At 30.5% G+C, this 17,907-nt stretch overlaps 1 protein-coding gene and 1 pseudogene across 2 annotated transcripts; one reads left to right on the top strand and one right to left on the bottom strand.

Moving 5' to 3' along the window:
* Nucleotides 1-2,439: 2,439 nt before the first annotated feature.
* On the bottom strand, nucleotides 2,440-3,419 carry LOC145013198 (small ubiquitin-related modifier 1-like). Its single transcript, XM_078972002.1, has 3 exons — nucleotides 3,239-3,419; nucleotides 2,732-2,881; nucleotides 2,440-2,652 (listed from the first exon to the last, which is right to left on the bottom strand). The coding sequence occupies exons 1-3, from the start codon at nucleotides 3,332-3,334 to the stop codon at nucleotides 2,590-2,592; spliced, it is 309 nt and encodes a 102-aa protein (XP_078828128.1). The 5' UTR covers nucleotides 3,335-3,419; the 3' UTR covers nucleotides 2,440-2,589.
* A 7,675-nt stretch (nucleotides 3,420-11,094) lies between these two features.
* On the top strand, nucleotides 11,095-17,688 carry LOC145009767 (aldehyde dehydrogenase family 2 member B4, mitochondrial-like; annotated as a pseudogene). The gene is made up of 13 exons (XR_013663849.1): nucleotides 11,095-11,142; nucleotides 11,219-11,311; nucleotides 11,382-11,450; nucleotides 13,302-13,445; nucleotides 13,554-13,667; nucleotides 15,626-15,652; nucleotides 15,742-15,968; nucleotides 16,095-16,184; nucleotides 16,271-16,405; nucleotides 16,520-16,657; nucleotides 16,799-16,936; nucleotides 17,245-17,348; nucleotides 17,466-17,688. The product of XR_013663849.1 is annotated as an aldehyde dehydrogenase family 2 member B4, mitochondrial-like (transcript).
* The last annotated feature ends 219 nt before the right edge of the window (nucleotides 17,689-17,907 follow it).

The raw sequence follows: 17,907 nt of genomic DNA, 5'->3' as shown, positions 1-17,907 counted from the left end.
CTAACTTTAATTTAGTGTAATAATAATAATAATAATAATAATAATAATAATAATAATAATAATAATAATAATAATAATAATAATAATAACAACAACAACAACAATAACAACAACAACAACAACAATAATAATAATAAACACTTACAACCCATCTTGGAGATATAAATTGAACGAAGTTAACGTCAGTACACCAAAGTAACCGAAATAGTTTTGTTTGTCTTTGATGATTTTTCCAACAATATCTAAAAATAGCGATAATTAAAAAGATAACTTATTATTATTTTAAAAACTTTAGAATGCTAAAAAGATATATAAGTTATCAAATTTACCAATCATCATTTTTCTCTCTATTTGATCCTCTACTAAACTTTTTATCGAGGGAACCAATGGAAAAACCGGAAACCATGATATGATAGCATCAGCCAAACGATTAAACCGTGTGTTATTGTTGATCTTAATCATCAAATCACCATGTAATAAACTGTATTGTTGATACCTCGGATACTCAGCATAGATTTGTTCGATTTAGAAATGGTTTAAAGAAAACACATTATCCAATAGATTCCATCCATAAATAAAACGTATCATTTGTTGTTGAACAATTGTTACCAATTTCTCTCTCTAATAGAAAATGTTATATTTGTATAAACAAAATACTTATGATAAATTATGAAAATGAAAATAAGATATAAATAGTTTTTAAACATACATTTTGATCAATGAGAACAATGAAGAGTTTGTTTGTTCTTGAGTCTATCCAAATGAAATCCACACGAATGGGTGTCAAAATATACCACAAATGGTAGTTTAGTAACAATGAAAATGCATCAACGTAAATGTGACCATTCATGATTCTACAAAACGAAAGTCATATGTGTTTGATTAAAATTGCCAAAATTGAACTTAAATATTACTTTTTTGTTGAAATGGTTAAAATAGAAATGTTTGTAGTTTTCGGTTAAAAATAAAAATGTGTTATTGTTTATGGGCTAAAGTTTTGCATGGTTCATCAACATATAACATGCATAATCATTAAATGTTGATAATAGTTTTTCTTATCAAAAACAGTATTTTTAAAATATATTACTTTTTGAAATATAGCACATGATATTTAAATGTAATAATTGCAATAAATGTAATAATAAATGCATATCAGTTTTAATAATTGACTTTTCTTCTAATTTCAACATATCTAAATTAAAACTTCATTAGTTTCTTTTGTTTATTTATCAAAATTATTTGTTTAAAAATAAAAGAGAAAAAAAAACACTTTAATTTTAATAATTCAATATTTTTCTAATTTTTCTTATAAATTCAAACTTTTTCAAATGTTTAGAATTTTCATAATTATTTTTTTTAAATAAACTTATATAATACATATTTCTTACACCTATTTTATATATATATATATATATATATATATATATATATATATATATATATATATATATATATATACACACACACACACAACATCCATAATGCATTTTCATAGAGTTTAATGAATTACCATAATATTATTCACTACTAATTTATAATCTATGAGAATCACGGTTACAAAATTAATTAAACTTTTATAATAAAAAAACTCAAAATTATTAATCAATTATTTTAAATAAATTATTAATTAAAATATATGTGAAATTATAATCGTTGATTCAAATAAATATGTAAAATTAATTTTTAATATATATTAGATATTTTTTTTATTTGTGAATTAATAAGGATGTTTAATAAACTTAAAATGAAGAGCTAATTGATTCACAAGTAACAAAACATTAAAATCTAATATAATATTACATGACAAAAAAATCTATTTTTTTTATTAGTATAGAAAAATTATGACCAACAACAATATTATTCACTATTATAGCCAACATGGAACTAACCCACATGATAGAAATGGAATTCACTTAAATTACCATATTATTATTCACTATTATGGCCAATATGAGACTAACCCATATCGTAAAAATGAAATTCACTATTATGACCAATATGGATCTAACCAACTTGGATAGGAATAGAAGCCTCATAAATTGAAGGTCCCTATGAGCATAATCAAATTAACTTCTAACCACTAACCATTTCTTAAAAAAAAACATACAACTATATATATATATATATTTTTCTCACAATACATTTAATTCTATAAAATTCAATAAAATAAATTTAAATGTTCATTTAAGAATTAGAGAATTTTTTAGTATTGCACTCCACATTCATTTGAATGTCAGCTTCGTCTCGTATATGTGCATGGGGGACACCAAGACCAAATGTAACAAACATATCATTCTTATCAAGAAACCGCGTTTCAGCACTACACCACCATCCACAAAACAATCAAAACAGAATATAAAATGGTTGACCGATATGCACCCAAATAAAAACAAACATCTGCTATGAAAATAAATAAAACATATGTAAAAATAATTCCCATCAACTCAAACTATTCAACGTATTACTAATAACCGGCAGTAAAACCTAGATACAAAATCACAAATACTCAAAATACCAAAATACTAACACTAACACTAACCATTTCTGTTCAAGTTCTATTCTAATTCATATCCAACCTAAGGTTTGCATTTAGATCCCACCTCCAGTTTGATGCAGCATTGCATCAATTTCATCACCTTCCTCCATCTCAAGCTGTGTTTACAATAACAATCATAAGTATCATGAGCAGCTTTCCAAATCAAACAAAAAAAACCATTGCAATTTAAACTACCTCATCAGGAGTTTGTTCAGCTCGAAGACGCCGCCCATCAAATAGAAAAGCAATAGCGTTCATATCCAGCGATTGTCTATCACAGTAGGCATTCATTAACTTCTTCAGCTGTGTGCTACGCTTGATCCTGAAGAACACCTCGTTCCCTTCCTACAACAGCAACAAAACGAGAAAAATAATTCAACATCTACCATGTTCGCGTACCAAAACAGGACACATATCTTTCTACTGAAATAGTAATCGTTTCGTTATCTACTTTCGAGTTTCGACTGTATCATTTAAGATGGAAAACAGGTTATTTTCTTAAAATCGATATGAACAAGCCGTTACAGACAGTAAAAGCCTACAATGATCAACGAACTGACCGAGTAAATGATTTAACCAAATCGAATAAACACTACAGGATTACGCAATCACGGATGTAAAAGTATATTGGCAGACTTAAAGTACGACCAAACATAAACAAACTAGAAATACCAAAAAAAAAAAAATCATACGCCTTATTACCTGACCCTTAACCTTGAGATTGATGTGTGCCGCCTGATCTATCGGCTTCTTCTCATCTTCATGAGTTAGTCCTCCGTCTCCCCCGTGTGCCGACATTTTTATCGATAAATTCTAGGGTTTGCTCACGGCTTGATTTTGGCTGTGAATGAGTTGAGAGATGTGAGATCGAATGGGGAATAGAAAGGGCGGTTTATAGGGGATTTTGAAAAACTATATTTAAATGTAATTTGGGTTCCGTATGCGTATGAGATGAGGGGATTTTTTATTTTGACTTTTGCTTCTTTTGATTTTTTGTGGTGGTTTTGTTGTTTCTTTTGACTTTTGACTAGGAATGAGCGTTGGAACCGGATCGGATTCAGACAGGAACTGGATCGGTTCGGAATCGGAACCGGTAGTACGATAGTATAAGAATCGGTAATCGGACCGCCGGTTCCAATACCGGTTCCGGTTTTCTGATTATTTTTCCAAACAAGAACCGGTTAAAATTTAGGTGAAACTAATGATTTTTTCGGTTAAAAATTAGGTACAACTAGTTTAGATGCAATTCATAATACTTACATGTTGTTAAGTTGGCTTCTAAAAGAACATAATATTCAATAATCAAGTTTCAAAAAAACATATTATTCAATAATCAAGTTTTAAAAAAACATAGCCGTGTTCAAAAAACAAACTCGTCCCCACATATCAATTTTAATACAATGCAACTAATCAAGTTTAAACCAAAATAATTCTTTCTAACTATCATCTACTTCTCCATTGGTTTCTTTCCCATTGCTTTGTCATTGTGTAAAGCTTCATCGATTTCTATATAAACACAAAACAAAAATGTTGTTAGCATTTACTAAAATATAAAGGTCGTATAAAAATATAACAAGGATTGAAAGTACAAAATACCCATAGTTACTTCATCATCATTTAAAATGTCATCCACGTTGTCTATTATAGGTTCTCTACTCTTTCTAACCCAATCTTGGGTACACAACAAAGCTTCAACTATCACGTTAGACAAGTTAGCACGATAGTCGGTTAAAACTCTACGACTTGTGCTAAAGGCGGACTCTGATGCTACAGTTGAGATTTGTATCCCCAAAATATCTATTAAAAATTATATTATTGTTAAATGTAACATCATTAGTTATTAAAAGAAATATGAAATATTAAAAAAAAAAGTCAATACCTTTTGCCATTCGAGCAACTATCGGGAATCTTAACCCGTTAAGTTTCCACCAACTTAGGATATCAAAACTTTTGTTGTACGTAACCCGGGGCTCTTTCAAATATATAATTAATTCATTTTCCAACGCATCCGAGTTTAAGGAAGTTGCCAAAAAAATCGTTATCATCATCACAATCAATGACTTGCTGAGAACTTTGTTGTTGAGAAGACCCGTTCATGTTGTATTTTTCCACGTAGGTCTTAAAAAATTTCTCAATCTTCCTCTCGACCTCATAAAGCATTTCATATGCTTTCAATTCTATCTCCGACTTTGATAACTTTTCATCCTTGGAACCAATCATTTCTTTAAAAGTATACAACAATAACTGAGACTTCATTGGAGGATCTAGCAAGATCGCAAAGTAAACATAATCACTCATCTTTGCATACTCGCCCCAATATTTGTCATATTTGTCCTTCATGTTGGGTATCAAATGAACAAAGTTGACTTTCGTTGACCATTTTTTAAGATGTAAGTGCACATCTAAGATTTCCCGGATTAATCGATGGACTAAAGGTTTTATTGAAGTCGAAACATTCTCCGTTTTCGTCTTAAACTTTTCAAGGAAATCCACCATCTCTTTTATCGCCTCGAAGTCCATACGATCCGGTAAACACTAAGCTACATTTTGAAAAAAAATCGAGTGATTTCGACTTCATATGAGTGAGTTATGCTATTTTAAAAACCGGTAAACAATAATAAAATGTGTTGAAACAGAAAAAATGTTGCATTGATATGCTATCTTTCCAGGCTTGTATCTAATTCAATTTTTAACCAAAATATGATTTGTAAAAGTCTAAACTGAAGTATAAACACTAAGCTACATTTTGAAAAAACAAATCGAGTGATTTCGACTTCATATGAGTGAGTTATGCTATTTTAAAAACCGGTACACAATAATAAAATGTGCTGAAACAGAAAAAATGTTGCATTGATATGCTATCTTTCCAGGCTTGTATCTAATTTAATTTTTAACCAAAATATGATTTGTAAAATTCTAAACTGAAGTATAAATACTAAGCTACATGTTGGAAAAAAATCAAGTGATTCCGACTTCATATGAGTGAGTTATGCTATTTTAAAAACAGGGACACAATAATAAAATGTGCTGGAACAAAATAAGAAAAGTAATACCTTTGATGCCAAATTCCACAAAAGCTTCCCATAACTCGTAGGCGGTTTTCAACAACTCGAATGTCGAGTTCCATCGGGTTGGAGAGTCGCCACACAAAAATTTCTTTGTTTCCAAACCCACATTTTTGATCGCTTTTTTAAACTTCTTAATCCTTTGTGTTGAACCTCTAATATACTTCACCGCCTTTTGTACACATTCCACATGATAGTTATGGTATTTTAACCCAACCTTCACGATAAGGTTTAGGATGTGAGCTATACACCGTATGTGGAAATGTTTTCCACCGTCGTAAATCATAGGAAACATTTTAACCAAAAATTCAATTGTCGTGTCGTTGTCTTCCTTTCCTTATTAACGTATAATATCAAAAAAGAATTCATTAAACTTATCCAATTAACTTCTCATTGATGGATTCTTTTACACGTGGCATTATCGATGGTCATTGACATAACATTTTTCATACCCCACCCATGTATGCATGCTAGTAACTCTCGTCCAATTTCTTCACCTTTATGTGTATCTATCTCCCTAAAATTGATGACTCTCTTGTGCATGACCCACTCGTCATCAATAAAATGGGTCATGACAACCATGTAATTGACCTTTTTACAAGAGGATGTCCAGGTGTCGGTTGTCAAGTGTACAGCGGTGTTTGCATTACTAAAATACTTGAACAATTTATTCCTCTCATCTAAGTAAAACTTGCCTACGTCTCGGGAAATTTTATGTCTAGAAGGCAAGATCACCCTACCATTAAGCGCGCTAGTATATTCAATAAATGCTTCATTTTCAACATACTTGAATGGTAGTTCACCAACGATAAAAAGGCCTAGTAATGCTCGTTTGATCCTACTGTCATCATGTTTGTACACTCGTCTCACCATTTGGTTCCTTCTTAAAATTCAATTCGGCTTGCTTTTTTATCATTTTTTCCTTTGTTGTCCGGGTTTAACTTGCAATTCCTCAAATGTTTGTTCATATTAGACGTCCCGTTGCGGTCCGTATCGGCTTTAAGTATTGTATGACAATAAATACATTCCACACTTTTCCTTTCAACACCATCATCCTCTATAATCCACACCGGCTCGAACGCTACCCAACAAGGAGCGGTTCCTTTACCATTATTCCTTGCTCTTTCTCGTTTGCTAGTAATTGGTTTTCGCACGCCTCCATTCCTTTTTCGTTTCTTAGGACTTGGCTTTGGCACGTTTTCTTTTCCGGATCCGTCACTAATATTATTAATTACCGGTGGTATCTCACCAATAAAATCATCTTCATAATCCTACATTTGGAAAATGAGTTCAAAAAAATATTATATATCATCAAGCAAAATGAGTTCAAAGAAGTTTGATTCAAAAGCTGATCCCTAAAAAGACACTTGAGAGGAACTTTGAGTTAGGAAATAAGCTTTAACCTGAGAGAAAAATGCAGCTTGCAAGAGCACTTGGACTTCAACCAAAACAGATTGTTGATCTAATTTTGCTGATCTAATTTCATACACACTTTCTGATCTAATTTCATACACACTTTCTTTAATTTTGCTGAATAAACTTAGATTGAGTTGAATTATATTCATAATATTAACCAACCATTTTGTTGATTATCGTTAAAACTAATAACAATAAATAAAGTTAACGAGTTAACTTAAATACTCCTATAAGACACGTCTAGACTAATTTGTTTTAATATTGGTACATTCCCCGTTATTCTTCTATTGGCAACATATTAATCAAAGTGCATTAATGCCATGAACTCGATATTCAACGTGCATATGGCTTCACATGAACTCTAATTTATTCATAATATTAAACTTTAAATGATTAACATTTTTGCAGTAACTGCTTTCTGCCTTTCTGTATGTCAAAACTTTAAATGATTAACAATTTAAAATAAGGAAAATATAATCTTTTCACAATTTCCCATATTGGTCATTGATGTTTGTATCTTTCGAAAGGGAAAATGAGTCAATATGCAGCATGGGCCCTCAACATACATAAAATAAAACTCACAAACAAAAAAACAAGCACAACCGATCGTCCCTATTTACACAATAAGCAACAATAGCAACAATGATTTACTTGAGTTTCATCTTCTGTATTAACCCAATTACTTGATTTTGGCTTCTCCATTGTTACCCAGTAAGCAACAATCGATTTTTGATTTTGGCTTCTCCAATGTCGATTATCGATCGTGATTTCCTAAGCCCCAAGCAAAAATTGATTTTTGCACTTGCCGATTTTTGCACTTGCCGTTTTGTGTTTAGGTTAATCACGGACTAGATTTTGAATTTAGGATATATCAATATATAGTCAATTTATTTTGAAAATAGATTTTGCATGGATCGACTCTTAGACTTCCTAGCCGGTTCCGGTTTTTTAACCGGTTTTTTTTAGAACCGAACCGGTGGTAGACCCGGAACCGGTTTTGCTAAAAGTCAAGAACCGATAACCGAACCGCTCTACTAATTTATGTCCGGTTCCGGTTCTGGCGGTTCAAAAGCTCATCCCTACTTTTGACCATCAAGGGCCCAACGAGGGTGTTGTTAAAGATACCTAAAATTTGGGTCAAAACCAAAACCACTATTAGAGGGTATTTGGGAAAACTTTTTAAATGATTTTTATCTTCTAAAAAGTTATAAAGATGTAAAAATTCTTTTCAAAATAACTTTTTGTAAAGATCTTTTAACTTTTCTAAAAAGTTATAAAGATGTTTGGAAGATGCAAAAATTCTTTTCAAAATAACTTTATGTAAAGAAGAAAATGGTGAGTTTTCAAAAGTCAAGAAAGCGTGATTTTTTGTAACTTTTGTATTTTTAAAGCTAAATCATATTCAAAAGTCAAAAAATACTACCCGAACACTTTTTAAAACTCACTTTAAGTTTTTTGTTTTCTCAAAAGAACTTTTACAAAAAGAACTTTTAGGCTTAAAAAGTTTTCCCAAACACCTTCTTAATAACAATTTAAATCATTAGCTGGCCCGGAAACCCTCGTTAGGGAAATTCCCTTTAAAAAAAAAAAACAATTTAAATCATTACATCCTCTTAAATCATTATATTACAATTCAACAATATACATAAGTTTTACATTTGTGGTCCCTCGTTTTATATTTTAATTTCAGTTTTAGTCCTTTTGTTTTTTAATATAAATAATATACAAGCCCTGTATATTTGCAATATAAATAAGTTTTACATTAGGTCCTTCATTTTATATATTGATTTCAGTGTTAATTATATTCTTTTTAATACAAATACTTATATATATATATATAAATATATATATATATATATATATATATATATATATATATATATATATATATATATATATATATACTAGCAGTGCACCCGCGCAAAGCGGCGGGGCGTGTAAATTCTTTTAGTGATATGTTTCCTCTACAAAAATGTTATGTTACAAAAGAAAGTACACGTCGAAGACAAAATAATCAAACTATGGTGTTATTTGGGAAATGAAGTCATTTTTTGTTCCTGGACGGTGGACTTTATAGTAGAGGAGGGAACAAAGAGGTATATGCGATTGGAGGGATATTTGAATCAACATGCTAAATTTAAGGATATCTAAAAGGGTTCAAAATTTGAATGAATCCGAGATTTGAGGAAACCATATCAAATTGTTGAGAAATATAAGGAGATTTGATGATAAATATGTGAATTCAAAATATGGTTAAAATTTAATATTATTTTATTAATGATTACTTGTACTATCAGCTTCATCATTTGGACGTCTTAAAAAAATATTATTATTATAATCAATCTATTTTTAGAAATAGTTAGATTTCTTTTATAAGATAGTAAAGATATATATATATATATATATATCAACTTTTTCAGGCATGTATACACATATGGATGTAATATTTTCAGTTTATATCCTTCTTTATTTTAAAAGATAATAACATTCCTCACTTTTCCATTTTGTATTCGTATTAGGCAAAACTAATAATTCTATTTATATTTATGATCCTTTAACTTACCTTATATTTATAATAAATATCATATCTTTATTTTAGTGCGGTGTAAATGAATACCACTACAATCAAATCAAAATAATATAACCATACTTACATTTATGGTCCTTTAACTTACCTTATATTTACAATAAATACTTTATCTTTATTTTAGTGCGGTGTAAATGCCACTACAATCAAATCAAAATAATATAACTATACTTACATTTATGATCCTTTAACTTACCTTACATTGATAATAAATACCCTATCTTTATTTTAGTGCGATGCAAATCAAAATAATATAACTATATTTACATTTATGGTCATTTAACTTACCATATATTTACAATAAATACCCTATCCTTATTTTAGTGTGGTGTAAAGGATTCGATCAAATCAAAATAATATAACTATATTTACATTTATGGTCCTTTAACTTACCTTATATTTACAATAAATACCCTATCTTTATTTTAGTGCGTGTAAATGAATATCACTACAATCAAATCAAAATAATATAACTATACATACATTTATGGTCTTTTAACTTAGCTTACATTTACAATAAATATCATATCTTTATTTTAATGCGGTGTAAATGAATATAACTACAATCAAATCAAAATAATATAACTATACTTACATTTATGGTCCTTTAACTTACCTTATATTTACAATAAATACCCTATCTTCATTTTATTGCGGTGTAAACAATTCGATCAAATCAAAATAATATAACTATATTTACATTTATAGTCCTTTAACTTACCCTGTATTTACAATAAATACCCTATTTTTATTTTAGTGCGTGTAAATGAATACCACTACAATCAAATCAAAATAATATAACTAAACTTATATTTATGGTCCTTTAACTTACCTTATATTTACAATAAATACCCTATCTTTATTTTAGTGTAAATGAATACCAAATCAAAATAATATAACTATACTTACATTTATGGTCCTTTAACTTATCTTACATTTACAACAAATATCCTATCTTTATTTTATTGCGGTGTAAACGATTCGATCAAATCAAAATAATATAACTATATTTACATTTATGGTCCTTTAACTTACCCTATATTTACAATAAATACCCTATCTTTATTTTAGTGCGTGTAAATGAATACCACTACAATCAAATCAAAATAATATAACTATACTTACATTTATGGTCCTTTAACTTACCTTACATTTACAATAAATACACTATCTTTATTTTAGTGTGGTGTAAGTGAATACCACTACAATCAAATTAAAATAATATAACTATACTTACATTTATGGTCTTTTAACTTACCTTACATTTACAATAAATATCCTATCTTTATTTTAGTGCGGTGTAAATGAATACCACTACAATCAAATCAAAATAATATAACTATATTTACATTTATGATCCTTTAACTTACCCTATAATTTATATAGTATTCTTTTTCATGCCTAAAGTTTCACTATAAATGAATGTGTCCCAAACTTCATTTTCATTGTACGATAGTTTAAAGAACGATATGCTATATAAGTAAAAGAAAATGAGTTGGTCAGAATATTTGCCATCGTTTGATGAGTTAAATTACAAGGTATGTCCGTGTATTATTATTCATATATATTTATGTTTTTATATATCACATATTTATACTTGTATGTATTGATTAGGCTAATGATATTCATACAAACAATGCACCTCGAGATGATGATAATGAAAATACTTACTTCATCAGTGACACATCAGAATTTGAAACTAGCATGGTATAAAGTTTTAGATTTTTTAATATTGTTATTAATCAATATGTTTACTTGTATCTAATATTTTTTTTAGGTATTTAATTCTCGTCAGCAACTAATAGACTGGGTGCAAAATACGGGGTGTGGACTTGGTTACGTTATTGTAATAAAAAGATCTACTGCTAACTCAAATATTTTTTTTCAATGTGATCACAACGGTACATACAAAAGTGAAAAAACATCCACAAAAAATACTGGTACCAAAAAAATTAATTGTCCATTTGCACTAAAAGGCAAATATTCATCAAAAGATAATTGTTGGTCATTAAAAGTCATATGTGAAATGCATAATTACGAGCCCGCCTTATATTTAGAAGGTCACCCATATCCAAGACGTCTTTATGTAGATGAAACCAAATTAGTGGAAGATTTGATAAGAAAAAATGTGAAACCAAAAGATATATTATCTACATTAAAGAAGGAAAATGTAGAAAATTTATATATTCTTCCAACTATATATAATGCACGCCAAAAATTCAGGATGAAGAAGAATAATGGCAAAACTCAAATGCAAGTTGTTATGTCTTTCTTGGCTGAGAATGGCTATATCTATTATAGTCATGCCCACATGTCATGTTGATGGATGCGAGATACAAAACAAATAGGTACGAGATTCCCCTCCTTGAAATAGTTGGTGTAACTCCAACTAATCAGGCCTTTTGCGTAGCATTTGTCTACATGCATAAGGAATCAGAATCCAACTACACTTGGGCACTAGAGTGTTTAAAATCAACAATAGATAGTTGCATGCTTCCACATGTAATTGTCACGGATAGAGACTTGGCTTGCATGAACGCATGAAATAATGTATTTCCAGAAGCTAAAGGATTACTTTGTAGATGGCATATCAATACAAGCATTAAGAGAAAATACAAAACGTTTTTAGAGCATCGTCGTTGTTGGACCTCCTTTTATTAAGGTTGGAAAAAATTAGTTGAATCTGAAACCGAGGAAGCATACAATTCCAATCTCTTACAAGTTGAAAACATTTTGGTGGACTATAAAGGTAAATTTAACATATCTTTTAGATTTGTTAGTTTATATATATATATATATATATATATATATATATATATATATATATATATATATATATATATATATATATATATATATATATATTCAAAATTGATGTAAGTGTATTATGTTTCAGAAGTTATTACTTACTTGAAGAAAACGTGGTTGACACAATATAAATAAAAGTTTGTATCTGTTTGGACCGACGTATTTCTCCATTTTTGGGAATTACACAACCAATAGAGTGGAGAGTCAGCATGCCAAAGTAAAATTATACTTGGACTCATCACAATCAGATTTAGCGATGGTATTACCAAGAATTTATGATGCTGTTCAGTCTCAAGACTATGCAATCAAAGCAAGTTTAGGACAGAGCATGATTATTGCATGACATTGTTTCGTCCATCCAATTTTCAGATATTTGGTTGGTAATGTTTCAATTTATGCACTTGAAATAATTTTCAAGGAATTTGAACAAATCAAATTCCTTGAAATTTGTGGATGCCAACTGCATACTAGTCACGGGCTACCATGTGCGCACGAACAAGTGGTATATTTAAAAAATGAAAATCCAATACCACTTGATTCCATTCATAAATTTTGGAAAAAATTTAATTTAGATCCATGCATCCGACTAGAAGATGATGATGTTGACGTTGAAGGCCAAACGTCTAACACATAGTTGAAAAAACAATCAAGATCTAGTAAGTTCGGTTGGGTGCGGAAGTTAAAAGATATTTTTTCACCATCAACAACTTCGCTTCGACAACCTACTTCTCACAAAAACAAAGTACCAAGTGGACGTCCGCGGTTGAGTACACAAACAAGACCTACTGTTCCGCCTACTCAAGATCCAACGACTCAATATCCTCGTAGACATAGTTTTGCGACGTCTATGTCAGATTATAATGGGTCTAATCAGTTTGATTTAAACCAGGAACCAGAGAGGCACAATACATTTTCATTTCAACAACCTTCAACATTTTATTCAAATTCACTTATGAGTGAAATTCCAAATGAATTTCATCCATACGTTACAAACATTGAAGATGTGGAGGGAGATGGAAATTGTGGATTTCGGGCAATAGTTGTCTCCCTCGGGTATAGTCAAAATTATTGGCGTCAAATCCACTTAGACTTATACAACGAGTTATTAGAAAATTGGGGACGATATTTAATGATTTTTCAGGATGACATAAACAACGTACAACACTCGTTGAGTTTCACTGGATTTGGTTCTGCACAAAGTGAATATTGGTTGATTATGCCGGATACTGGATTTCTCATCGCTAATAAGTATGATGTAATTGTCTATTTTTAGACAAACAAGGTTCGTCGACATGTTTTCCACTTTGGCATGGTCCGCAAGATATTTCACATCATAGATCTATTGTTATCGCCTTCGTTTATAATGGCCATTACGTCAAAGTTGATTTACAAGAATTACATCCAATGCCTACAATTTTGTCACTTTGGCGTCACCACAGATCAGAAAGTGCCGCTGGATGGGAAATATTGTATAATGCTCGACTTAATGCATATATTCCACCGAATGCACCACGTAATAATTGTAATATTTATGTAGTTAATGTCCCTGATAATTAATAAAATTAAAATATGATATTGTTTGACGAAACGGTAGTAAATGAAAATGATAATTTTATTTATTATAGTTGTGAAAAAAATATCATCTAATATTTTTTTTATTGTTCGTTTAATTGTTTGTGATCATTATTTTTTATTGTTCGAAACGTAAACAAACTCGAATTTAAACCAAAAAGTTTATAAAAAACCATTTAATTTAAAAAAATGAACAAAAGAAAAGGTTAACCATCTTGAATTATACCGATAAATATATAAAAATAAACACATAAAAATAGTTTTTTTTTATGTTAACGAATGAAAATTATTAATAAAAATCAAATTATGTATAATAAGACGTTAGCAAAAAGGGTCATTCACGCAAGTTTTGGAAACCACAGATATCATATTCGTAAAATTTTTTATCAAAGACTCGCTTTGTGACTTTTGGCAAATCATAAGAACCATTTTTGTAATATATATATATGTTGAGGTTCATTTGAGACCATTCTAATTTTGTGAGACCGTGAGACCAAATGTAAAAATAATTTTAAAATGCAAAATAAATGGAAAAATCCAAAAAAAAATTTTAAATATTATTTTCGGAACTTGAATTAACTAAAAAAAAAAAAATAAAAAATAAAAAATCCCGTTTTTTTTTTTTTGAAAATACGTGAAATATTATGAAATAGATTATTATTATTATTATTATTATTATTATATAACAATTTTATTTGCTCTTTATTTTAATAGAGTTTGTATAGATTTCATATATATTTTCTTTTTATTTTTTCAAATTATATATATATATATATATATATATATATATATATATATATATATATATATATATATATATATTAAAGATGAGCACCATTTTGAATAGTGAACATTCTTTTTTTTTTTTTTTTTTTTTGCAAAAATGGCCCGTAGCTTTTCATATTTTGAGTTGTTCAGATTTTTGGCACTAAAGTTTGTGGTGTTGACAATTTGGTCCCTTAGAAGATAAAAATGGAGCTGATACGTGTCATTCCCACGCCTTTCCCCGTCGTTTCTGCCTTATCTTCCCCCCACCTGCTTTCTCATCCAGTCATATTCCCATTTCGATGTTCCTCAAAAGCATAGATCGTCTGGATTTGGGTCATCGACGCCTCCACCACCATCTCGCGTTCCGATTCTTCACTGTCACGTCACCCCCAATCCGGCTTCGCTAGGTTTAGTTCCATCTGTCGAATATTGTTGGTCTGTCGCATCCCCCCAAGCCTCCACTTCCCCTATCTCGGACGTCGCCTCCCGCTCTTTGCGATCACCATCCTCGATTCAGCTTCCAATACCGGTGTACCTCATCGTCATCGCTCCACCAAGGCTTCGTGTCATCGCCGCTTCTGCCACCGGTCCAGGAAACCCACCGCTTCACTGTTCCTCGGTTACAACACTTTGCTTCGTTCCGGTTTTGCATCGGCTGGCTGGTTCTAATTTCATTTCATTCTTATGTAGGTTTCGACGAATTTGAAAGGGTTTTGACGGTCGAATTCCGAATTCCAGGTATCTCACCTCTAATTTCGGATTTTAAATAGCTTAGACTTTGAAGTCGCCGACAACGTGCAGCGAAATCATATTAGGGTGTACGTATCTTTCTCTTCTTTATTTTTTCCCCGTTTCTGTTCAATGTATTTGCAGTTTTGTGTTTGGTTTGATAAAGATGATGTACTCTAGGTTTTCTACAATTTCTATTTATGATTTTGGAATTTGGCAACATATTATTCTCCTGTGATGGATTTTACTGAGTTGACTGATTCTTGGATAAGATCCATGGGTTAACGGTTCCAACAGACAGACCTTACCAAGTGCACAATCTGCATGAACCAATTGGGGTTGTTGGACAGATCATTCCATGGAACTTTCCTCTTCTTATGTTTGCTTGGAAAGTCGGTCCCCCCTTGCTTGTGGCAACACCATTGTTTTAAAAACAACTGAACAAACTCCATTGACTGCTCTTTATGTTGCACAATTGCTCCATGAGGTACCATAAGATTTTATATATGGGAAAAATAGCTAGACCTTTTGTTTGTTGTTTTTTGGAAGCACATATTACAACAAAAAAAACATTATGTTTTTGGAGTATAGTTCAATTGGCTTTTATCTGTAGGCGGGTCTTCCTCCTGGTGTTCTTAATATAGTTTCAGGATTCGGTCCAACTGCTGGAACAGCTCTTGCTAGCCATATAGATGTTGATAAGGTAAATAATTAGTATTAAAATATTTAAATCCTTTTATATTATGCTCATTTGCATCAAATCTGATAATTCAATGCTTTCATTTGCAGATTGCATTTAGAGGATCAACTGAAACCGATAAAATTGTGCAAGAATTGGCTGCAAAAAGCAATCTTAAGCCATATACTTTAGAGCTCGGAGGGAAATCACCTTTTATCATTTGTGAGGATGCTGACATTGATAAGGTTGTTGAACTAGCTCACTTTGCCCTCTTTTTCAATCAAGTGTGTACTTTTTAGATTTAAAATTTTCAATCTTTTTGCTCTCAAAATGAATGTGCTAAATATTTTAATATATAGGGCCAATGTTGTTGTGCTGGTTCACATGCCTTTATTCATGATCACGTATACGATGAGTTTATAGAGAAATCAAGAGCACGTGCTCAAAGACGCATTGTTGGTGATCCTTTCCAAAAGGGTATTGAACAAGGCCCTAAGGTATTTGCTTTTCGGGTTTTTTTTGGACGTAATGGGTTAGCACTTGATATATGAATGTTTCTTTTTTTACTTAATCTGTATAGAATGACTAATGTATTAAACCAACAAACCTGGCTTAACGTACACATGTACAATTTTTAGATCGACTCGGAGCAATTTGAGAAGATTTTAAAATACATAAAATCTGGGGTTGAAAGCAATGCGACTCTTGAATGTGGAGGTGATAGATTAGGGTCCAAAGGTTTCTACATCCAATCAATCGTTTTCTCTAATGTTCAGGTACAATGTTTACCAATAAAACCCTAATCTATCCCTTGACCAAAACGTATGAAACGTTGACCAACATTATAAATTGTTCAGATTATAATTTCTGCCAGTGACTATGTCGTTAATTGGTCAAAATATTATCTATCTTTCATAACCCAATCTTTAAAAAGAAAATATTTTTTGTAAACAACCTACAAAGATGTCAAATTTTACCCGAAAAATTGAAAGTTTTTATGTAGCATGTCGCAGTAATTATTGGCTTTGTAGTAGAAATAGAAATAGAATATTGATAAATATCTTATTCATCATACACGTGGCAGGAAAGGAAAAGATGAGGTGGCGAGCAAGGATAAGAACCGGATAAAATAGGACATGACTAATGTGTAGGCAGCCTACACACCTTTGCAAGCAAGTTGTTTTACAGGTTCATTCTTTTGTATCTTAATCGCCAACTATATTTATTTGTTCAGTTCGATTATTATTATTTACAACTATTATTAAGTTAATGATGGGAATATATTTGTTGTATAATATGTTGCAGAATCACAACAATTTTTCGGTCTATTGATTTTGGATCTTTCAAAGTATTTCCCAAAAATGTGGATGTCGCTGAGGCACACGTTAACAATCAAAGCTTCTTTTTTTGTTTTGTATCTAATTATGAATATGAATCATATGATACTTAGTATTCTGTTTTGATGTTTATGTGTAGAATCTTATTACTGCAAAAAATATGGTTATAGACAAGAGTATTTAAAGAAGAACCCTTGGTTCCAGTTTCATTTTAATTTCAAAATCCTGTATTAAATAAAAAGATAAAAGTACAGGTTAGTATATCTCTCAACCATAAACTCGCTTTGAAAACTTCTCTTTATATTTAACAGGTTATTGTGATGGTTTCGTGGTTAAAAAAGTTGGACCAAACTACCCATGCATACTATTTCTATAGTTAAAAAAAATTTGATTTGAGGATTTTTGGACAA

The sequence above is a fragment of the Lactuca saligna genome, chromosome 8, assembly GCF_052625555.1.
Source record: "Lactuca saligna cultivar CGN05327 chromosome 8, ASM5262555v1, whole genome shotgun sequence".
In the NCBI taxonomy this organism is placed as follows: domain Eukaryota; kingdom Viridiplantae; phylum Streptophyta; class Magnoliopsida; order Asterales; family Asteraceae; genus Lactuca; species Lactuca saligna.
The sequence above is the reverse complement of the archived record's forward strand: the minus strand, read 5'-3'. Positions and strand labels throughout refer to the sequence as shown.

Excerpts from the sequence above, each read along its gene's own strand:
- LOC145013198 (XM_078972002.1), bottom strand. The coding sequence starts at position 3,334 with ATGTCGGCACACGGGGGAGACGGAGGACTAACTCATGAAGATGAGAAG. Across the intron at positions 2,882-3,238 it reads ATCTCAAGGTTAAGGGTCAG|GAAGGGAACGAGGTGTTCTT; the intron begins GTAATAAGGCGT and ends TTGCTGTTGTAG. Across the intron at positions 2,653-2,731 it reads CTGAACAAACTCCTGATGAG|CTTGAGATGGAGGAAGGTGA; the intron begins GTAGTTTAAATT and ends TTGTAAACACAG.